At 37.0% G+C, this 25,758-nt stretch overlaps 1 protein-coding gene across 1 annotated transcript; it reads left to right on the plus strand.

Annotated features, from left to right (window-relative positions):
- Positions 1 to 2,971: 2,971 nt before the first annotated feature.
- LOC145097889 (1,4-alpha-glucan-branching enzyme-like) lies at positions 2,972 to 23,414 on the plus strand. The gene is made up of 5 exons (XM_079035552.1): positions 2,972 to 3,961; positions 4,908 to 5,160; positions 5,841 to 5,910; positions 6,000 to 6,251; positions 22,381 to 23,414. The coding sequence occupies exons 1-5, from the start codon at positions 3,005 to 3,007 to the stop codon at positions 23,150 to 23,152; spliced, it is 2,304 nt and encodes a 767-aa protein (XP_078891678.1). The 5' UTR covers positions 2,972 to 3,004; the 3' UTR covers positions 23,153 to 23,414.
- Positions 23,415 to 25,758: the final 2,344 nt, after the last annotated feature.

The raw sequence follows: 25,758 nt of genomic DNA on the forward strand, positions 1-25,758 counted from the left end.
CAAAATTTACGCACACGCAAGGCTCTAAAGGCCCTAAATGACCAATCTATGCTTCCAATGGAGCTTTACACCTTGGGAGAGTCTCATCTTTGCACAAGCTGGAAACTTTATGGACTAAGAAGCCCAAGGGAGCTCAGTTCTGAAGTTATAACTTCCGATCTTAGCTTGCACACAAGAATATCTTCCAAACATACCATGAAAACCCTAGGATTTGTCCAAAGAGGGGATCTAGAATTAAATGAGGTCAGGGTAACAATTTATACCTTCCAGATGATGCCCAATAAGGTAGATTTCAGATCCCACAAGCTTCTTGCTTCTGAATACTTGCGCTCCAAGCTCCTTTCTCCAAAAAATCTTCTTCCAAGCTCAAAATACCTAAATGGAACACACACACTCTATTAGTGTTTGAGAGGGACAAGAACAGTAAAGGGGAGGCTGGGGGAGGCCAATGATCCTTTAAATAGGGTGCAAAACCCTGAGATTTAGGGTTTCATCTGCCAGCTCCTACTCGTCGAGTCCCTTCTTGGACTCGGCGAGTAGGTCATTAGAATAAGTGGACCAACCCGCTGCTACTCGACGAGTAGGGAAATCAACTCGTCGAGTAGCCCTTGAAATCAAGAAACTCACACATTAAATCAATACATGAGAAACGGGGCGTTACACCACTGCTGAAGGAATTCTATCAAGGCAAGCTCTCCAAATGAAAACGATAACCTTCACAGGGACCACCTTAAGCCAAATAGTAGGATTCCATAAAGGAACCGTCAACTTGGAGTCAAAAAGAGTCCCGAGATCATGAACATAAAAATTCCCATAAGCTGAAAGTCTTGATTTCCACATATCCGTCCCACTACTGGTTGCAACCGAGTGTATACAGTTTTGAATTTGCATCTGACAACTCAGAGCCGCTTTTAGGTATTTTTTTTCCAGTCTTCTTTGAAATCACCACCTGAAACTCTCTCAGCAATAAGACAAGACTTCTTCTTGTCAATAGCAAAAAGAGACGGAAATCTCGAAGCCAATGTACCCTCACCCATCCAATCTTCCAGCCAAAACAAGGTGTTATTCCCCGAATTGACCATGTACTAAAAAATAGAAGTAAGCTCAATACCCAAATCCTCAGCAATGTTCACCACATGCATAACATTAAACCAAACACCTGGTGAAAAACTTTTATTGCAAGCAATCCAATTGGCTTTCGGGAACTATTATGAATGCCACTTATGACCCGTCGCCATAAAGAGGTCGGGTCATTTTTGAACCTCCATAGCCACTTAAAAAGAAGAGACAAATTCATAGACGCCAAAGAGCCAATACCTAACCCACCACGAGCTTTAGGACCAGTAACCACATTCCAAGCAACCCACATAATCATGTTTTTATCTTCGCAACCGACCCAAAGAAAAAAATGGTTTTGACTTTAAGAAATAATTGTTTTGACCCAAATTTTGGGTATCATTAACAACACCCCAAAAACTACTATTTTCTCTAGAATACTCGGTGATCCAGCTCATTCAGAATTAGAAAACCGTTGGTGTTGAAAAAGGCGAGGCTATCACCTACAAAGACGACATATCGTATTCAACCTCTATCTTTTAATTGGATAACACATAGAGCACAATTTTTTTTAGATTGGAATATATGGTATAGCTCCCCAGTCTCGACTTTAGCTTGTAATGGCTTAGTTGTATTTTTCTTGCTTTTTGCTAGCGCTCTGTTTATTAATATAATTTGTGGCTTTTTCTAAAAGATATATATATATATATATATATATATATATATATATATATATATATATATATATATATATATATCTTTTAAATTTAAACAGATAATTTAGATAAATAAACAAAGAAAACTAATGGACTTTAATTTAGAAATTTTGAAATTAGAAGGAAATTCAACTAATGAAAATGAATTGTCTTTATTATTATAATTATTGCAATTAATACATTTAATAAAAATGAAGCAATCATAAAATGCCATGTGGAAAATTTTTAATTGAAAATAACCACAAAATTAAATGTGGCAAAATCAATAAGAGTGTGACAAGTGGGAAAAACTTTTTTTATTTATTAGGGAGGATATATATATATATATATATATATATATATATATATATATATATATATATATACATACTAGGTGTAAGACGCATGTATTACTTAGATTCATTTAAAAAGTTATATATAAGATTCTAAGCATTTGAGAAGTTTAATTTTTATGAAAAATAAAAAATACTGAATTATTAAATTTGAATTGTTTTTTCTCTTTTAAATTTAAACTGATAATTTAGATAAGCAAACAAAGAAAACTAATAGACTTTAATTTAGAAATTTTGAAATTAGAAGGAAGTTCAATTAATGAAAATGAATTGTCTTTATTATTATAATTATTGCAATTAATACATTTAATAAAAATGAAACAGTCACAAAATGCCATGTGGAAAATTTTTAATTGAAAATAACCATAAAATTAAATATGGCAAAATCAATAAGAGTGTGACTAGTGGCAAAAAAGTTTTTTATTTAGGGAGGATATATATATATATATATATATATATATATATATATATATATATATATATATATATATATATATATATATATATATATCATAATAAATTTCCAGTTTGGTTTTGTTTTAATTTTTGTGTGATATGGTTTCCTTTGAATTTTGTTTTGTAATTAATTTTTTAGGACGATTGTAACAATTTAATAAGAGCGTTAGCTATTTATAGGTTACTCTTTTGAAACCCAAACTCTTGTATCCATTTTATTACTATTTTGATTCCCACTCTTCAATCTATATTATGTATTGTTATGATAAAATAAACATGAGATACCATCATGTCTAGTAGTGGGTTGAAGGACTTGATTCTGGTCAACGATTACAATATTCTTTAACCAAGGGCAATAAGATTGGTAGTCGCTTCTAAAGAAAATTCCATTTTCTTTATATAAACATAACCACAAACCTGCTTGAGCTTCTGCCATTAACATACATGCATAAACACCAAGATCCAACAAGAATGTCTTCTTATCCGTCAAATCTTGAAAAACTTCGAATTCCATGGGGGGAGATCTTGATAGCCACAGACAACTTCAGTCCAGAAAATAATATCGGAAATGGCGGATTCGGTACTGTCTATAAAGGAGAACTGTCTATAGACCAGAAAAAACGAAAGGTAGCTATCAAATGCCTCACTAAGAAAGGTGAAAGAGAAAACAACGAGTTCCGGAAAGAACTAGAGATGGTTTTCAGTTTTAACCATAAAAATATTATTCCATGCATTGGTTATTCTGATAATGCTGATGAGATAGTTATAGTTTACGAGTTTGCTAGCAATAGTAGTCTTGATTTCCATCTCAAGAATGCGGAAAAGAGGCACTGTATAACATGGTCACAACGCATGAAAATTTGCTTAGGGGTAGCGAGAGGACTCGAGTACCTTCACTCGGGTCTTGGGGACAAAAGAAGAGTTATTCACAGAGATCTGAAGAGTGCAAATATATTGCTAGATGACAAAATGAAAGCAAAAATTGGTGATTTTGGTTTGTCAATATTTGGTCCAAGAAATCAGCCTCAAACCACAATCTTCACAAACCCTGCAGGTACTATGAATTACATTGATCCCCTTTACTGGGAGTCAGGCATTATCTCAAAAGAGTCGGATATATACTCATTTGGAGTGGTAATGTTTGAAATGTTGACTGGGATGATGGCTTATCAAGTAAGGAGCATTGCAGATGGCAAGGAAGCACCACTAATGGGACTCGTTCGAAGATACTATAAGATATCTCCGGACAAGTTAAAGGATAACCAAATAAAAGGTAATATTGATAGCCGTGCTTTTAATAAGTTTAAAAAAGTTGCATTTGAGTGTGTTAGCATCGACAAAAACAACCGCCCAACGGCCGATAAGATCGTCCGCAGGATCAAAGAGGCTTTGTGTTTTCAAGTAAGTCTTCTACTTTAATCATTTTAAAGAATTATATATACTTTAGAAAAATGATAAACCTCACCTTATTGGCCCCCGTTAACCCGCCTATGGCCCACATGGGACAGTTGGAACTAATAAACAACAAGCTGAGATAATCACTAAGTCTACAACAAAAGTGTTGGTGTAATTCACAATAATGCAGAATGGATATTTTTGGAAACGTTCCATTTATGCAGTTTTGTAGTTAGATTAAGACACTATATATTTCAATTAGTAGAAAAAGGGGTTATGTTTATGTTTTAACTTCATTTAGTGTTTTTCAGCAACTAGAAGCTTTTTTGCCAAGTAATTTGTAGTTTGTTTCTTTCCTGTTAGTCCCCTGTTTCTCCTGTTCTTTCCTTCCTGTGTTGCTCGGCTTATTCCTTGTGCACCAAGTTAAGACCAGATTTCTTACCTAACAATAACTTCCATGATTACTTCTTTATAGAGATGATAAAATGAAGTTGTTTCTTAAAATCTCTGTATAATGAATAATTTTTATTTAAAGGCCCTAAATTGTCTTCAATCAATGAATGAAGTTGTATACTAGTCTCTTTATAACAAAAACATTAATTAAAAAAAATGTGGGTCTTTTATTTATATTCTGTCAGTCCAATATAATAATGATCAACATTTGTTCCATAACTTTCCATGTCATTTGAGACATTATGTCATTTTATTTATTTAGTCAGCCCATTACATAAAGTGTTGGCGTCTTAATACGTTAGTCTACTAGGCAAAGGGTTGGTGTCTTAATAGGTTAAGTAGAGTTTTTTGGCTTAAGCTATTGCTTATTCTGTTCAAATTGAGTTAGAAAGAAAAACAGCCATGTTGATGCTGATTTACCCACACAAAATATACCTTATTGAAGGGCATTGGAGACATTTGGTTAAAACTAATGTCAAACTCTTTTTTTTTTCGGCAGAAGCAAATGGCTTCTCATCTACAAATGCAAATTCTACCAATCGAGGATGTTCACACCTGCTTAGGACCATTAACAGAAGATCAATCTGAATACAGAATGATGAGTAAAGCAGATATGAAAATCAGACGAATCCTTGAGATATATCCTCACTTAGGATCATACAAAGATCACGTTGAATATAGAATAAAGCGATTTGAAGAATGGCATAAACTCTTTGATCTAGATGAAGGAGGTCTTACAGAATTTTCAAAAGGTATGCTCCAATTGGCATGTACTTTTATATAAATGTTATGTTGTAACAATTAATCTCTAAAATACCTTCCAACGATAACAATAGGGGGGAGTCTTGTGGATTAGAAAAAAAACTGTCACCCTTTTCTTGTAATAAAAAGCGTAGATATGTCATTTTACCTTAAAAACTTGCTAATTGGGCATTTTTTTGTCGGTTGTTTGGGTAGTGAGAGTTTATTCGGAGGAAAATTTAAGCATGACCACAAATAATGATTCAACGATGTGTTACTAAAAGAGAAAATACAGACATTTTTTATTAATTTACAACAGAAGTACTTTTTGGCATTCACATTAAAGTAATATATCTGTCTACATATCTCTTCTTTCTTCTTTTCTTCAATGGAATTTCCCACATCCTTCGCATGGTGAATAATTTTACTAACAAACATATATTTATAGTTGAATCATATTTTGTTTAACCAATATGTATAATGTTTATTCTCCATGATCAAATTATTGTTGCATAAATACAAAAACAGAAAAAAGAACCATCATCGGGAAATCGTTGTACCCCTGACCTTTGCAAAAATGGAGTTTCTTTGAATCGAGTCAGTGACTTCAAAGGCTTGCCCCATGCTTATTACTGTATAAAACCGATATACGATGATCTTATGTCTTTCTATAATCATGATTATGCCGCAGGTTATTTGAAATTCGGGTTTAATAGAGAAAAAGAGTTCATTGTCTATCGTGAATGGGCACAAGCGGCCAAGTATGTTCTTCACATAATGTTTTCAGAAAAGTTTTTGTGAATTTGATTTGTTCAAAACGTTTATCTGGTTTGGCTTGATACATAATTAGGGAGGCGCAGCTGGTTGTGTTTAATGGGAGGGATGGATCATATCACGAGATGATAAAAGATAAGTTTGGTGTATGGTCAGTGGAGATTCCGAATAATGACAATGGGGATTCAGTCCTTACTCATAATTCAAGGGTTAAGTTTAGATTTAAGCACAATAATGGAGATTGGATTTACCGGGTTCCAGCTTGGATCAACTATACTAGACCAACTGCCCCTTGCAATGGCGTCTACTGGGACCCATACTCAGAAAGGTATTAAATAATACTCCCTCCGTCCCAATATTATTGTCCACAGACAAAAAAACACATAGATTAACAAAAACATTAATTACCACTAACTTTATTTAATAAAATAACAGTTTTGTCCTTACTTTGCATTTAATGTCCCATTAAATGCTTAGTTTGTTAAGTAATAATGAGGGGGTATTATGGTAAAAATGTTATTTATTTTTAGAAGTGGACTATTATTTTTGGACAAACCAAAAAGGAAAGATGGACTATAATTTTGGGACGGAAGGAGTAATATTATAAATAGAGTAAGCTAGAAATTTGGTCTGGTGGTTTGCTATTTGGTCTTAAATCTTTCCAATTAACTTCCCAAGACGTCTAAAACCTTTTATTTATTTATTTATTTATATTTTATTTTTTGTGAAGACGTTCTAACAAATGTCAAAATCATTAATATACGCATTTATATGATTTTAAACATATTATAAAGGAAATAAAAAAATAAAAAAAATAGTGTCACCCCATCAACTTCAACCCCCCCCCCCCCCCCCTCTCTCTTACTCTTTGCCCTATGTGCACCCCTCCTCCTTCCTCTTTGTCTTCTCCAATGACAAAGGTAGCGAGTCACAACAAAATTATTATGCAACTAGTTTTATAACTCGTGAGAACTACGGTTATAAAATTAATTAAAATTTTATAATTATTAATCAATTATTTTAAATAAATTATTAATTAAGAGATATATCAAAAATTTAAAGTTATTATAACTTCAATATTAACATATAATTTGAAAATGTAAATTTTAATTTTGAAATGAGTTGTCTAATATATCTACATGACACATTGCAAGATATTTAATAAGGAGTTACATTAGAGTGACACTTAGCAAGAGAAGATTAAAACTATTCATTTATTACAATAAGGATTCAAACATGAAGTAGTTGTGATTAATAACTTGGCGTCCAAGTGTTTATAGAACAATTCTTTAGGAACTATTAGCGATAACTCTTCAGATTTGTCAAGATAAGCTGATAACATTTATTTTATTTTATTTCCTTATGTTTAGGCTAGTTTATTGGCATGTATATCTTTCTATCATGCGTATTATATATACATGAATAATAATTAAAAGTATTGAAGGCAAATATTTTAATCCTTATATGGTATCGGTCTAGGTCACACCTCTTTCTCTTCTTCTCCTCTTCATGGCAGGCGACGACTCTTCTACTTTTAAACCCACTGATGACACTCTTCCTCTCAATAGGATTTTGCGCATGCTCACTATCAAACTCTCCTCCACCAATTATCTGTTATGGCAGAATCAACTTCTTCCCCTTCTCTCTTATCAACACCTATATGGTTATGTTGATGGTTCGATTCCTCCACCACCAAAAACCGTACTTGCTGCTGACGTCTCTTTTCCAAATTCTGCTTACACGTCATGGCTGAAAGGAGACCAATGTGCGTTACTTATTCTTCGGTCTTCCTTATCTTGAAGAAGCCATGGCCGAAATTCTAGGGCTTCAAACCTCCCACAAAATTTTGGCGATCTCTTGAACTTGCATACAGTCATGATTGTCAAGAACGAATGCAAAATCTCAAGGATTCTCTTAGGCAACTCCAAAAAGGGTCTTCTGTTGTTTCTAAATTTGGTCGCAGGTTTAAAGCTGTCTGCGACCAACTTGCTGAAATTGGCTCTCGGTTGATTAACAAGATAAAAGAAATTGGTTTCTTTGTGGACTTGGTCCTTTTGAGACTTTCTCCACAGCCCATTGTGGTATTAGGCCTCGATCTTCATTTTGTGACCTTGTATCTCAAGCAGAAGGTCATGAGTTATTCCTTACAGCTATTCACAAATCTTCTCCTCCTGCTGCTGCCTTCACTGCAGATAGCTAATAACCCTTGGTGATTCCTTCTAAAATTCCCTCTCGTGGCAGTACTACTACCAGTCGTAGTCGTGGTCGTTGTTCCTTTTCAGGTGGTCGTGGTCATGGTCGATGACCACCACATTGTCAGCTTTACCGTACAAACGGTCATTTCGCCAGCTCTCGTCCTAAGGCTTCAAATGTTTTTGGTTCCAAATGGGATTTTCGCACAAAGTTTAATCTCGATGGTTCCATACAACGATACAAAGCACACTTAGTAGCTCAAGTTTTTTTTTAAATTCCTAGGTTAGACTATTGTCACACCTTCAGTCCTGTAGTGAAAGCTTCCACTGTTCATATTGTTCTATCATTAGCAATTATGCACAAATGTCCTTTGCATCAAGTGGATGTTAACAATAGTTTTCACAATGGACAACTCACTGATACAGTCTTCATGGAACAACCACCATGCTTCTTTGACCAACGATGTCCCAACCATGTTTTTCATTTAAAGAAGGTGTTGTACGGTCTAAAGCAAGCGCCTAGAGCCTGGTTTCAACGACTAAGTTCTTTCCTTATCAGTCTTGGTTTTCTCTGCAGCCGAGCTGACACTTCCTTTTTTGTCTTCAAACGGGACTCTAAAATTCTTTATTTACTAGTCTATGTCGATGACATGATTCTTACCGGCAACCAACCTTCTCCTATCTGCACCTTTATTTCTAAACTCAATGTCAAGTTTGCTATCAAAGATCTTGGAGAGCTCACTTATTTTCTCGGTCTTGAGGAGTCATACATAGAGAACGGTTTATTTCTTACTGAAGCAAAATATGTCGATGACATACTAACTCGTGTTGGGTTGCAAGACTCGAAACTTGCATCTACACCATTGTCAACATCTGCACTTCTTCTTATTCATGGTTCGCCTCTTTCAGACTCCATCGCCTATTGTTCTCTAGTGGGTGTTCTCTAATGTTTGACCATCACTCGTCTGGATATCTCATATGCTGTCAATCAAGTTAGCCAATTTCTTCATGCTCCTACCACCATACACTTTCAAGTCGTTAAACGCATTTTACGTTATGTTAAGGGAAGCTTATCATATGGTATACACTTTACTCGTGCACCCTCATCGTCTCTGATTGGATACTCTAATGCAAATTGGAAATGTTGTATAGAAACTTGTCGTTCCACATATGGCTATTCCATATTTCTTGGTGGGAATCTTGTTTCCTGTAGTGCAACGAAGCAACCTACGATATCTCGTTGTAGTTGTGAATCTGAATATCGGACAATGGCCAACACTACTGTAGAGATTGTTTGGACCACTCATCTAATGCGTGAATTACATGCCTTGCGCCCTGATTGACCTACTCTTCTTTGTGACAACCGGAGTGTTCTCTTTTTAAGACAAAATCCTGTTTCTCACAAACGTGCAAAGCATATTGATATTGATTATCACTTCATTCGCAAATTGGTTTCTTTCGGTCGCTTATACACAAGATTTTTTCCAATATCATTATAGCTACCCGACATTTTTACCAAGAGACTTCTGTCACACCCCAAAACCTAAACGGCGGAAATGTTCTAGGGCTGAGGACGTCATGTACAGTATCACAACAATGCATAATAGTAAACAAGCAACAACATCATCCATTGCATTAATAATATAATTTTAATACAAGTGTGTTTTGTGTATAGTTTATAAGACACCAAAAATGAATAATCAAAATAGAGAAGAGTCTTGAAAGCTCCGTCTTCTCAAAACCTGGTCATCGGTACCTGTCTACTGGTGACCTGAGAATACAAGTTATTTTGAAAGCATAGAACAACATTAAAGCTTGTGAGTTCATAAGTATTTTAGTATCATTGTTTGTATGAAAATGTTTGATAAAAACAGTTGAAGTATGAGAAAATTCACTTGTTTGAGAGTTGTTAATCATATGTGATTGATATAACAACTATAATGTTTCTACTTGTATTCTCCTCCATAAAAGCAAATAAAATCATTTAAAAAATAAGTTAAGGGGGGTATGAACTCACTTATAGTGAGTGATGCGAATGCAAGATCGGTTGTAGGATGTTTAAGTGCTAAGTGAAATCTCGGGTACAAACGGATGCTATAAGGCGTATAATGATTCATATATATATATATATATATATATATATATATATATATATATATATATATATAATTAGTGTTTATACAACTAATCATGCAAGGAAACACCTTAGGGACTAGGAAACACTTGAATGGAAGTGCTACAATCACATGTGATTGCACTAAAAGGGAGTTTACGGCCACACTTGGTGTTCATGGCCATGATGTTCATGGCCCAAGGTGTTTACGACCATAGGCTTTACGGCCCTATGAGTTTACGGTCCTAAACTCATGAATACCTATGCCAAAGAGTATTTTATCGACTTATTCATGCTCAAGGAAGTGTGTCTTGACCCATTCCTAGTCATATAAAGAGTTTAAGGCCAAACTAGGACTTTAACAAGGGTTTACGGCCAAGGGAGATGTTCATGGCCGTAAACTCTCATTGTTCTTGGAAAAAGGTTGTTTTCAAGGGTGTAAGTGAAGGGCTTCTATAGAATAACTAGTATATGGAAGATTACTTACGTTTTGAATCTTGAACGGGGTGTTTACGGTCCAAGAACTAGTGGGCGTTGTTGGTGTTCTTGAAGATCTAACCCAAAAGATGAATTTTCATGGAAGAAATCAAAGGTTGATACTAGATTAAGAAGAGTAACCACTAATAAAATGGAAGATTGTTTACATTTTGGAAGATCAAGGTGAAAGCTTGATGATTGTTAAGAGCAAATATGAGTTCTTGGCTTGGAAGTGTATGAAGTGACTAGAATTGAAGGCATAACTCATATATGGATATGAGTTTACGACCAGGGAGGTGTTTACGGCCGTAAACTCTAGTTTAAGGTCGCAAACTCCTTATGAATGGAGTTTCCGACTTGAATGCTGCACACTGCACTCTAGAATACACTTCCTAGCATTCCTTCTTCAAGGTACTAGGCTTAATACACTCAAATGGACCCTAAAAAGCACTAGAGGATAGTAGAAACGAGTCTGAATTGAATTGAATTGAATGAATGTACAAGATAGAAATTTCGGGTTGTCACGTCATCCCCCCGTTAGAGAGAGTTTCGTCCCGAAACTAGAGTTTAAGTAATTACAAATAATTAAGCCAAAAGATGAGGATATTTCAGTTTCATTTGATCCTCGTGCACCCAAGTGAATTCAGGTCCTCGCTTGGCATTCAAGCGAACCGCCTTCACTATCGGGATACGGCTTTGCTTTGTTTGCTTGATCTCTCGGTCCATGATCTCTACTGGTTCTTACACGAAGTTGAGGCTCTCGTTGATCTCGATCTCGTCGAGTGGGATTACAAGAGTCTCATCGGACAGACACTTTTTCAAGTTTGAGACATGGAAGGTAGAATGTACGTTACTAAGTTCGCGAGGTATTTTGAGTTTGTAAGCTATAGGGCCGATTCTAGCGAGAATCTCGAAAGGCCCTACGTATCTTGGATTTAGCTTTCCACGTTTTCCGAAGCGTATCAAGCCCTTCCAGGCCGAGACCTTCAATAGAACACGGTCTCCAACCTGGAATTCCAAAGGTTTCCTTCTCTTGTCTGCGTTGATTTTTTGTCGGTCTCTAGAGGCTTTCAATTGTTCAGGGATCTGAACGATCTTTTCTGTCGTTTCCCGAATGATTTTCAGACCCATGAGAGTGCTGTCAGGAACGCGTCCTTTAGCTAACTGGGTCTCACCCACCTCAGCCCAGCACAGAGGGGATCTGCACTTTCCTCCATATAGGGCTTCAAATGGAGCAGCTTTTATGCTCGTGTGATAACTATTATTGTAGGATAACTCAACAAGGGGTAGATGAATATCCCATTCCTTTCCAAAGTCAATCACACAGGCTCAGAACATATCTTCCAGAGTTTGAATAGTCCTCTGAATTTGTCCGTCGGTTTGCGGATGGTAGGTTGTACTCATGTCCAACCTAGTTCCTATGGAACTTTGTAGCGACTTCCAGAACCTTGAAGTGAATCTACTATCTCCGTCGGAGATAATAGATATGGGAACACCATGCAGTCGTACGATCTCCCTAATGTAGGTTCTAGAGAGTTTCTCCATCTTTTCTGTTTCATATATAGGCAGGAAGTGTGCGGACTTGGTTAACCTGTCTACGATCACCCATATGGTATCGATGCCAACCGTCATCTTTGGTAACTTGGTTATGAAGTCTATCGTGATCCGCTCCCACTTCCACTCAGGTATCTCCGGTTGTTGAAGTAAACCTAATGGTTTCTGGTATGCGACCTTAACCGTGACGCAAGTAAGGCATTTACTTATGAAGGTAGCAATCTCTGCTTTCATGTTAGCTCACCAGTATAGCTTTTTAACATCCAGATACATCTTATCCGAACCTGGGTGGATGGAATATCGAGTATTGTGCGCTTCTGTCATGACCAAGTCTCTGAACCCACCGTCTCTCGGTGTCCAGATCCGATCCATCAAATATATGGCTCCACCACCCTTGACTTCCAACTTCTTATCCATCCCTCTCAGGGATTCACCCGCCACATTTTCAGGTTTTAAGGCTTTAAGTTGAGCCTCCTTAATGTGTATGGACAGATGTGAATGGATAGTCATAGTCAACGATTTGACCCTACGACCACAGTATTCTTTTCGACTTAGGACGTCAACTACTACGTTGGCTTTACCGGGATGATAACAAATTTCGCATTCGTAGTCATTGACTAGCTCGACCCACCATCGTTGTCTCATATTAGGCTCCTTCTGGTCAAATATATGTTGCAGGCTTCTGTGGTTTGTAAAGATAGTGATTTTCATACCATACAGGTAGTGTCTCCAAATCTTCAGAGCAAACACAACTGTTCCTAACTCAAGATCATGCGTGGTATACTTGACCTCGTGTGTCTTTAGCTGTCTTAAGGCATATGCGATGACCTTACCTCGTTGCATGAGAACACAACCGAGTCCTTGGTTGGATGCATCACAATAAACCATGAAGTCTTCTATCCCTTCTGGGAGGGATACTATCGGTGCGCTGGATAAGGCTCGTTTCAGTGTTTGGAACGTCTTCTCTTGTTTCTCTTCCCAGTCAAAGGCCATGCCTTTGTGGGTCAATGTAGTAAGCGGTTTCACGATCCTAGAGAAGTTCTGAATGAACCCACGATAGTAGCCATCGAGGCCTAGAAATTGGCGAATTTTTGTAGGCGTCTTCGGTGCTGACCAGTTCTTAATGGCCTTTATTTTGGAAGTGTCCACATGAATTCCCTCTTCACGAACAACGTGACCCAGGAATTTGACTCTTCGAATCCAAAACTCGCATTTAGAGAACTTCGCATTGAGCTTCTCTGATCGTAATGTTTCCATGATCTGATGTAGATGCTTACTATGTTCCTCCTTACTACGACAGTAGATAAGTATGTCATCATTGAATACAATGACGAACTGATCCATGTAAGGACAACATACCCTATTCATTAAGTCTATGAATACTGCGGGCGCATTAGTCAATCCGAATGGCATCACTACAAACTCGTAGTGTCCATAATCTTTCGGAAGGCTATCTTCGAGACATCCTCCTCAATCACTCGTAAATGGTGATACCCGGATCTCTGATCTATCTTTGAAAAGTAATTTTCCCCTTGCGGTTGTTCAAACAAATCGTCTATGTGAGGCAAAGGGTAACGATTCTTAAATCTAAGCTTGTTTAGTTCTCTGTAGTCATTGCACATACGAAACGATCCGTCTTTCTTCTTCACGAACAAGACCGGTGCTCCCCAGGGTGAGAAGTTTGGTCTAATAAAGCCCTTGCTGAGCAATTCGTTAGGTAGACCAGATAGCTCCTGCGTCTCAGCTGGTGCTAGATAATTGGGCAATTTGGCTACGAGGGTAGCCCCTGGAACTAAGTCGATTCTGAACTCGACTTGGCACTGTGGGGGTAATCCTGGTAGTTCTTCTGGAAAGATGTTGGGAAAATCGCGTACCACTTGGATGTTCGTTATGTCCTTCATCTCCTGGCTCACATCGACAACATGAGCAAGGAATGCGAGACATTCCATTCGCAAGTACTTTTGGGCTTGAATACTCGAGATGAGACGAAGGTTCGTGCTGGGTTTGTCGCCATAGATAACTAGAGTTTCGCTAGACGACATATTAAGGCGAACAACCTTTTCAAAACACATGATGTCGACACAATGTAGACTCAACCAATCCATGCAGATAATGACGTCGAAACTTTTAATTGAGATCAGCATGAGGTCTATTGAAAATGAATGGCTATCTAGAGTTAGAGTACATCCTATGTATATACTGCTAGTGCCCTCAGTCTTTCCATTAGCCATTTCTACAGTGAACGGTTCTTTAAGAGCACATGATTTTTGCTTAAGTAAGTGAGCATATTTTTGGTTTACGAAACACCTATCTGCTCCACTATCAAACAGTATGCATGCATATGAGTTATCGAGGAGAAACGTACCAGTGACCACTGTGGGGTCGGCAACCGCTTCCTCGTGGCCAATAGCCAAAACTCTTCCTACTCCGCCAACGTTCCGTGCAAACTTGGCCCACACAAACGTCGGGGACCTGGTTGATCGGCCTTGCCGGAGCATTATAGAAACGGGAAGTGTGCCCTTTCCTATGGTAGTTAGTGCACTGCATTACCCGACAGGGTCCGTTGTGGTGGAAGCTGCACTTGTTGCACTTAGGAATGCTTCCAGCATACTGCTTCATCGACGCAGTAGCAGTAGGTGCTATCACATCATGAACATGCACGACCTGTTGCTTTTTGGCAGAACACTGCGCCGTGTTCTTCTTCCTGTTATCCCAGAACTTCCGCTTGTTGTCAGCGACTTTAGAGGGTTCTGGGATGGCCACGGTTGTTGTTCTAGTTAGGGTGCGGACTCCATGATCAATGAGCCGCTGTGCCAATCACTTGGCACTATCTAAGGTAGTGGGGTTTGAAGCTAAGACATTCCTCTGAAATGGAGGCACCAGCCCCCAGATATACCTCTCAACTTTCTTTCCCTCAGTAGGTACCATTCTCGGACATAATGGCACTAGATTGTTGAATCTAGCAGTATAAGCCACTATGTCGGAGCCTTTCATGGTTAGGCTCCAGAGTTCCTGTTCAAGTTTCTGAACTTCGCCCCTCAGGTAGTATTCTTCGATCATGAGCTCCTTAAGAGCTTCTCAGGCCATAGCATTAGCCACTATTAGAGTTAGTGACTTGACATGACTATTCCACCACATCAGGGCTCTGTCCGCAAAGGTGCAGGCAGCAAATTTGACTTTGCTCCCTTTCGGACAGGAACAAATCTCAAAGATCGATTCCGTTTTCTCGAACCATTGTGATAGGGCAATGAATCTGCCAGTCCCGTTAAAGGACATGGGCTTGCAGTTGGTGAAGTCCTTATACGAGCACTCCCTAGAGCGCATTGGAGCATCAACTTGAGTGGAATGCATAGTTGTTCCACTTCCACTAGTTCCACTAGCACTGAACTGAGCTAGGGCTGTCGTAACAGCCGCATTCACAGCAGCTTGGATTGATGCAGGATTTTATTGTGGAGGAGGTGCAGGTTGCCTAGGAGTTATTGGATGATTACGCCTTGTCACTCTCCGTGGAGGCATAGTTCAACTAAAAGTTTACAAAGATGAAGGTGATAGTAACAATCAATTGTAAGTATAATGAGAGTGGTCCATGGACTAACTCTCCATAGTCGAACGAAACAAATGAGAGTGTGATTGATACAGAGATGTAGCAGTAGAAACTTGAAAGTACTTGAATATGGATTTCCGAAAAGATTTGATGGTTGTCAATAATATTGGCATTAATGATGTAACTAGTTTGGAAAAATGACCTAAAAGTAGGTCTTACATCAACCCAAAATAAGAAAATTTTGACAGTACTAAGACCTAACAACAGTACTAGATAGATAGGAATATTTCCAGGGGAAAAATGCTATACAGAGTATAGATACGAAGGCTGTTCCTTAAACCAAAAGAAAGGACAGTAAAGCCTCTTCTACCGGCGACGAGTACCCCTCGGGCGAACCCTCAAGTCAGCCAGATGACGCTCCACATCAAGGAGGTGTCGCTCATAGACCCTTTGGCGTACTCGGAGCTCTATGACTTCAGCCCAAGTTGCAGCCACATCTTGTTGTAGAGCTCATTGTCTCTATTAGCTCTCTTACGAGCATCTTCCAGATGATGAATGTGGATTGTACTAACTACCGCATTGGCGTCAACCTCCATGATTCGGTGGATGGCTGTCCTACCCTACTCTTCATTACGAGCAAACCTGCGGATCAGAATGGGCAGGACCATATTTGCTGAGCCTCCCTCGCTCAGGTTATAGAAGCTTCGGTCGTCATTGTATGAATAGGCTGACCCTGCTCCTGACTCCATGCTCCCAAATATTCCGCCCACAGAGGCGTCAGGCCTTGAAAAGTTGGACGAGGGTTAGGATTCAGGATTGGAGACACCAGAGGCACATCAATGACTTCTGGTTTAGAGTCAGAATCCTCCGAAAAGTTCTCTGCAAAGTCATCATCCAAAGGGATTGGATGATTCTCTTCCGGCTCGCCATAGATCCATCCATCATTGCCTTGGTTGGGGAAGTACGGGTCGCTAGGGAGATTGAATCCAACCATGTTATCTACACGAGAAGAGGGATGAAAGAGATAGGTAATAGACACACTAATTAAGATAATTGTAAGATGATCATTATCAATTACTTCAATACTTGTATAGTGCATACCAGTTACATGTAATCAAAACAGGATAGACCTTCGAATAAGTGACCCTAACTCTAAATCCACAACTAAACAAGGAATAGGAAATAAAGCAAAGATCACAGATTCGAAGTCTATGACACCTTAGTCACATATAACCTCAGTGTATCCACCAAGCAACTATTTTCCTACTAAAAAAGACCTTTAGTTCTCAAATAAGTAGTTATAGTAACATAAAATACTCCTATAGTATTTTAAGTTTATGTTCTGTTCTAATGTTTTCATTGTAGTAGTGTTGGTAAGTTTTAGACTTGTTGCAACATCACAACCATTTCGAGGCACATGCTAATCACTTCTCGGAAAGACATAGTTGATCAGGCTATATCGCTCCCAGATCTGATCATACGTCCCCAAGCCTACTTGTGTTGTCCAACAATCGCAATACTTTTCTTATGTCCTAGTGACACTGACTTTAGTATGAATGCAGGTATGTATACTTCGGTAAAATATTTTATTATTTAAAAGTATAAACTCTTGGTCAGAGTACTTTAATCTTGACGTATTTATAGTTTGTATATCTTTTAAGCGTTAATATACTCAATTAACTATAAACAGAGCTCTTATACGAATCTGTCACACCCCAAAACCTGAACAGCGGAAACGTTCTGGGGCAGAGGACGTCATGTAGAGTATCACAACAATGCATAATAGTAAACAAGCAACATCATCCATTGCATTAATAATATAATTTTAATACAAGTGTGTTCTGTGTATAGTTTATAAGACACCAAAATTGAATAATCAAAATAGAGACGAGTTTTGAAAGCTCTGTCTTCTCAAAACCTGGTCATCGGTACCTGTCTACTGGTGACCTGAGAATACAAGTTATTTTGAAAGCATAGATCAGAATTAAATCTGGTGAGTTCATAAGTATTTTAGTGTCATTGTTTCTATGAAAATGTTTGATGTAAATGCTTGATAAAAACAGTTGAAGTATAAGAAAATTCACTTGTTTGAGAGTTATTAATCACATGTGATTGATATAACAACTATAATGATTCTACTTATATTCTCCCCCATAAAAGAAAATAAAATCATTTAAAAGATAAGTTAGGGGGGTATGAACTCACATGTAGTGAGTGATGCGAATGAAAGATCGGTTGTAGGATGTTTAAGAGCTAAGTGGAATCTCGGGCACAAACGGATCCTATAAGGCATATAATGATACATATGTATATAATTAGTTTTTATACAACTAATTATTCAAGGAAACACCTTAGGGACTACGAAACAATTGAATGGAAGTTCTACAATCACATGTGTTTACACTTAAAGGGAGTTTACGGCCACACTTGGTGTTCACGGCCCAAGGTGTTTACGGGCATGGGGTTTACGACCTTATGAGTTTACGGTCTTAAACTCATGAATACTTATGCCAAAGAGTATTTTATTGACTTATTTATGCTCAAGGAAGTGTATGTTGACCCATTCCTAGTCATAAGAAGAGTTTAAGGCCAAAATAGGACTTTAACAGGGGTTTACGGCCAAGGGAGATGATCATGGACGTAAAATCTCATTGTTCTTGGAAAAAGGTTGTTTTCAAGGGTGTAAGTGAAGGGCTTCTATAAAATAACTAGTATATGGAAGATTACTTACGTTTTGAAGCATGAAGGGGGTGTTTACGGTCCAAGAACTAGTGGGTGTTCTTGGTATTCTTGAAGATCTAACCCAAAAGATGAATTTCATGGATTAAATCAAAGATTGATACTAGATTAAGAAAAATAACCACTAATAAAATGGAAGATTGCTTACATTTTGGAAGATCAAGGTGAAAGCTTGATGATAGTTGAGAGCAAATCTGAGTTCTTGGCTTGGAAGTGTAAGAAGTGACTAGAATTGAAGGCATAACTCATATATGGATATGAGTTTACAACCAAGGAGGTGTTTACGGCCGTAAACTCTAGTTTAAGGTCGTAACCTCGTTATGAATGGAGTTTCCGACTTGAATGTTGCACACTACACTCTAGAATACACTTCCTAGCATTCCTTCTTGAAGGTACTAGGGTTAATACATTCAAATAGGCCCTAAACAGTGCTAGAAGATAGCAGAAACGAGTCTGACTTTGATTAAATTTAATGGATGCACAAGATAGACATTTAGGGTTGTCACATCTTCCTCGTCCACTTTTTGAAAAGTTTCACGCCAAGCTACGGATTGGTCCTCCATCACTTCGCTTGAGGGGGGTATTAGCAATAAATCTTTACATCTGCCATGCTACTTGTCCCTTTGTTGATTTGATGAAGCATGTCATGTTGTGAGTGAATGCGTTCACCTAAAGAATTGTAGTAAGCATTTTCAAGTGCAAGCCCGATGTCGCGAGCAATTGTGAGACTCAGAACTTCAACCGATGATTCTTCAGTGAGGGATGCATTCAATAAAAGTATGGCTCATTGATCGTTTTCCTACGAGGAAGATAGAGTAGGGTTGGGAACAATTTTGTTATCAGAGATTATGGTGGGAGGCGGCTGGCTTAGGGTTCCATCGAGATGTGCATATAACTCTTATTAAAAAAAGATTACATTGTTGCAAAATCGTTAAGAGGATTAGAGAGAAAGCAGCTGATGGAATTGATAAAATAATACATTTTTTTGGCTTTATATAATAGTCTTACAATAAGTAAACAAAATCTAAAATCAAGTAAATATGAAACCTTCTTATCAGATAGCTAACTTGGTAAACTTTAGGATCATTATCCACATGTTCATTGTCTCTGATGATGATGGAGCATAGGGATTTCATTCGATTACTATTTTTCAGAGGACTACATTCATTTTGTTGAAAGGTATTCAATGGAACAGAATTATAGAGAAATAAATGAATTTTATTGAAGAAAGTTGGAATAGAATTGAAGAAGATGGGGGTGGTTATTTATTTAAAAAAGGAAAATAAATAAAATAATTTTGACCAGTTAATGGAGAAAGAGTGAGAGAGCCCAAGTTACCGGTCTATGATCCCACAGACACTTAATTTTAGCCGGAATGGTTGCCTTGCGAGCATCGCTCTTACCACCCACCATCGTTGCCACCGGCCCCTACTTGGTGCACCCACAAAAAGAGACAAAGACGTCACTATGTACGAATTGGCGAGAGGGTTTGGAAAGGTTGGGAGACCTACCCTAATTTTTAATTGTAAAGTATTAAATGAAATATTTAAAAACATAATAATTTCAAGTTTTTGATAGAACCTCTCGTGTAGTTAATTTCGAAATAATTCAAATTCTATCTAGGCCTGACAATTGGGTTGGTTTGGGGTTGGCGGGTAACGAGTTGGCAAGTTGGCAGGTTGGAATTCAGAAACACAACCCGACCCATATAATATATGGGTTGACGGGTTGGCGGGTTGCAGGTTGACGGTCTGAAAACATCAACCCAACCCAACCCACATAACTCGTATAAGTATATGGGTTGGCTGGTTAACGTGTCAGTGGGTCGAACCTAACCCATATAACCCATTTAATAAGCAATGCATTTTAATATAAAATTGAACTGCGATCAATGATGACCGTTGAGTGGACGAGGAACGGGTGGCCCGATGAGTTATTAAATCGTGAATTCGTGATGTTTCTTCCTTTGAAGATCAGTCTTTATCCTTCGTTTGTGAATGTGGAGACTGGAGGAGGCTAGACAGAGGCGTTTATTTTTTTATTACGGCACGCAATGGCTGCACAAGGAGTCAACTAGTCAAGGATGGATGACTGGATCATGAGCCACAAGGCCACAATGCCACATTGCCATATAGATATTGCTATATGGCTGATGATCCGAAATTACATAAACCAAATTAAATTTTAAGGATACGATAAATAGAAAATAATAGTATAATATGATCTTAGATTGTTAAAAATTAACATAAATAAATATTTAAATATATTAGGCGGGTTGACGGGTTGACTCGCAAACCCAACAGATAACCCAACCCAACCCATTAAATAAATGGGTTGACGGGTTGGCGGGTCAGAAATCTCAACCATAACCCGCTTATTTTCGTATCGGGTTCGTATCGGGTTACGAATTGGGTCGAGAGTTGCCACCCGTAATTCTATCCATAAAAAGAACCAAAACACACGTACCAAATTTGAAGGTTATTTGTTTACTTTTGTTATTATAACTACTTTTTGACACCCATGTATTACATGGTTAACTTAAAAAAAAGCTAAATATAAAAGTTTAAATGTTTGATAACTTTAAATTTATAAAAAAATAAGAATAATAATGAATTAATAAAATTGAAATGTTTTTTTATATTTTAAATTTAAACAAATCCTATTTAATAAATGAAGGTTTTTTTTTTTGCTACTTATCACACTCTCATTTAATTTGTTAAATGTTATTTTGTAGTTATTTTGAATTAATTTTTTTTTCACATGTCATTTTATGAGTTTTTTTTATTAAATTTCACATAATATTTTAATGTAATAATTGCAATAAATGGATATTAATTTCATTAATAAACTTACATTTTAATTTCAAAATTCCCAAAATTAAAACTCATTAGTTACTTTTATTAATTTAAATTATTTGTCTAAATTTAAAAGATAGAAAACATTTATATTATGAAAATTCATAATTTTGCTTATTTTCATATAAATTCAAAGTTCTTTAATATTTTGACATTTATATTTAATTTGTTTTTTAAATAAACCCATGTTATACATGGGTCGCACAACTAGTAATTTAAATAAATAAACAAATGAAATTAATGAGCTTTAATTTGGAATATTGAAATTAGAAGGTAAGTCAATTAATAAAATTGATATCCATTTATTATTATAGTAGGTGTGAGATTCATGTATTACATGAGTTTAATTAAAAAAATAAATATGAAATTTTAATAATTTGAATAGGTTGAATTCATAAGAAAAATAAGAAATTTTTTGAATTATTAAAATTAATGAGACTTTAATGTATTGAATACATTACATATATATACAATTTCTAATAAATACTTTACATATATATCACCTTATATATTAAATGTGGAATTTTAATTTAATAAAATGAAAAATACAATAAAATGACAAGTGAAAATAGAAAATTTAAAAATTCTAGAAAATGTCATGTGTCCAAATGAATGAGAAAATGATATATGACAAAAAACCTTCATTTATTATAGTAGATTTATTGTAATTATTAAATTAAAATATTATGTAAATTCAATAAAATAAAATAAAAACCATAATATGACATGTGAAAAAAATTAATTTAAAATAACAAAAAATTACATGTGACAAATTGAATAAAAATGTGACATATAATACAAAATATCTTAATTTATTAGAGTAAACTATACAATACGCATGTCAATGTAGGCCAGATTCTGTCGATATAAAGATAAAGGCATTTTGGTCTCGCTTTTCAAAGGAAGTAGGGAGATTGAAAAACAAAAAACAAATTGATTATTTCATTTTTGATGTTTACGTCAATTCAACATCATGAATGTAGGGATAATGATATGAAGTTCGATCGTCCAGCAAAACCCGAGGCACCACATATCTATATTGCTCATTTTGGAAAGCATAGCTCTGGATTCGGAGTGTACTCATACCGAGAATTTGCAGACAATATTTTACCTGGAGAGGCGAACAAGTATAACACCGTCCAGTTGATGGGCGTAATGGAGCATTCTTCTTATGGGCCACTCGGATATGATGTTACCAATTTTTTTGCGGTGAATAGTAGTTCAGGAAGCCCCGAAGACCTTAAATATTTAATCGATGAAGCACATAGATTAGGTTTACGGGTATTACTGGATGTTGTTCATAGCCATGTAAGTAGCAATATTACTCAAGGTCTTAGTGGATTCGATGTCGGCCAAGCTACAGAGGACTCTTACTTCCATACTGGGGAGCGAGGGTACCATAGACTTTGGAGAAGCAGACTTTTCAATTATTCTAATTGGGAGGTTCTTCGGTTCCTTTTATCTAATTTGAGGTGGTGGCTTGAGGAATTCATGTTTGACGGGTTTCGCTTCCAGGGGGTAACTTCCATGTTATATGATCATCATGGAATTGAGCATCCATTTACAGGGAATTACGATGAATACTTCAGTAATTCAATCGATGTTGATGCTGTGGTTTATATGATGCTTGCAAATGAATTGATTCATTCAATATTGCCTGATGCAACCGTGATTGCAGAAGATGTTTCAGGAATGCCTGGTCTTTGTGTGCCCCTGGACAGTGGTGGGATCGGGTTTGATTTACTTGAAGATTAAGAAGAAAACGATGAGGAGTGGAAATGAGGCTGAAGTTGTTGATTTTCATATAGTAATTATGGTTTAATATTTTTCTGCTGGAACGAGCGATGCTTAAGTTTGCCGATTGGATATACTTGCATAAATATGGGCCATTGCTCTAACGGATGTTATTTTTAACTCTTTATTCTGGAAAATTTATTATTGATTTTTTTTTTTCTGTAGAGATTGATTAATACATTAAAGAATATAACAATGAAATATTCTTTGTGGTTGAGTGAAATTCACATTTTCAATGCATTTTTTTTTTGATAATCTTGCACCTTCGATCCCTATAATATCATTTTCTTGTAACTTTGATCCATGAGTCCGACAATTCAGTTACTTTTTTCTAGAGGAAACTACAAAAGTTGTTGGTTAAGTTCATTTTTTTTAAGGATTAGGTCCAAAATGGTTTATTTTGATTGGTTGTGGAAGCCAATAAAAATAAAATAATCAAATAATGAAAAAACTGAACCTATTTAAACACAAACACACATGATTCATATGAACACAAGTAAACAAAAGAAGAAAACAATGACAACTTTTAGCGACGACATGATCTTTAGCGACAACACTAGACGAGCCATGCCTGATGTCGCCGCTAAAAGTATATGTGGTCGCTACTCGTCATCGCCAAAAGTATCTACAAGCAATTCGTCAGACATGCCACTTCCGGTAACAACCTCTTTTGCGACGACCTCTTTTGCGACGAAATTGCCGCCGCTTCCGGTAACGATCCGTGTGACCCCCGTCAGAAGCATTTGTGGCCCTATGTTATTTACCGGATTTGACGACGAATAATCATAAGAAAAGGCATGATCGTTTCACTCCAACTTGTGACCCTACGACCGTGTGTCACCGCAACATGTGTCACTATTAAAGGCGTCGCCTCTAAAGGCTATCCCTTTTTTCGACCTTGATACCAGAACAGCCACTTAGACCATCTACGTCAGTGCAATACCACAAATCTTTCAACTGTGCCAAATCAGATTTTATAATTACCTCTACATCAGTGCAATAACAACCTTCTTAAGAGAGATCCAAGGCTTAATCCATTGTTTGAGTCCCATTACATCATCCAAAAGCATAAAGTTTGCAAATTTATGGCTCAAGACACTTTTATGAGCTTGGATCTGAATTTTAGACATTAAAGCTTAATGGGTTAAGTCATAGGAGATTTTTTGGGCTGACTGACCAGTAAGGCAGCCGTACTTCTGGCTACGCTGTGCGTACCGGGCAAATGGACCAATTCTGGATCAATAGCATACGCCTGGCGTCCGAGCCATTTACGCCACACGTATGTAATCTACGGTCTTAAGGGGTTTTGGGCATGAGTTTTGTGGGGATTTTTGCCTCGTTTAGGTTTAGGCCTCAAGCCTTTTGTAGTAGCAGGATATTTATGGGCTTTAGGCCAATTTGGAGCTCTTCGGCCTATATTGGGCCTTACGGTTTTTTGGATCGGCTTAGAATGCCTTTTTGGCTTGTTTGGATTTGGGCCTTGGTGGGGTTGGCCCAATAAGGAAACGGTTAAGCAGACCTTTGTCTTTCAATTCAATATTTGTGGTTTGGATGATCGGGTTGGATTATTGACCTAATTTCTAATTAGGTTTTATACTTGTGATTTAGAGAATGGATTCCGCGAGTCAGCCGCTCGAATGTGATTCGATACCTTAAGTCTAAGGAGAGTTCCTTCACTGTATTCGTGGGTCAACAGGGCTAATGCCGAACCACTCGATTATGCTTGTGGTATGATGATTGTCTTCGTGATAATTATTTGTTATGCATGTATTTGCTTGATGTCTTTATGACTATTTTGTTATGATATTATGTGGTAGCGGTAGCGGCTAAATAGACCCGATACGAGTTGAAAGGGACTGAAGGGGTTGAAATATACCCAATACCATTTGAAGGAGACCAAAGGGGTTTAAATATACCCAATACTGATTGAAAGATATAGAATGTGTTGATATATACCTAGTACTGGTTGAAAGAGATCGAAGGGGTTGCGAGCACCCAAATATGATTGATTGTTATGTATGCATGGTATGGGGCATTTTAGGGGAACTCACTAAGCTTTGTGCTTATGTTTTTTAGTTTATGTTTCAGGTACTTCCAACTCGAAAAGGAAGGGTCCGCCTGAGCGCATCGTATCCACCTATGACTTTCCGCATCACATGATTTTGGGAATTTGTACTCTGATAATTGTTGGATAAGGTGTCTAAGTCCATAACTATTTCTGATAAATACTTGACCCGACCCGGCATGGTCCATTTGGGTTGCATGACACCATGCAATTGGATAAACTAAATGAGAAATAACACATATGGTTTATTAATATATTATAAGTTCTAATATATTAATAATATTATTTAATTAGTTTTGATCAAGAATTAATTTAGAATTAATTAAGTAAACAAAAGAATAACTAATTAAATATATGGGTAGATTATGTAAATCTTCCATATCTTATATAGTGGGCTAAAGGGCTCCATGGATTATCAAGTTGGGTTCTACCCACAGGATGCTCCATGGAGTTAACCCATGGATTGAGAACTGAAGAGTCATGTTACATTAGGATTTTACCT

Source organism: Lactuca serriola, chromosome 1 (genome assembly GCF_051521515.1).
Source record: "Lactuca serriola cultivar US96UC23 chromosome 1, Lser_US96UC23_V15, whole genome shotgun sequence".
In the NCBI taxonomy this organism is placed as follows: Eukaryota; Viridiplantae; Streptophyta; class Magnoliopsida; order Asterales; family Asteraceae; genus Lactuca; species Lactuca serriola.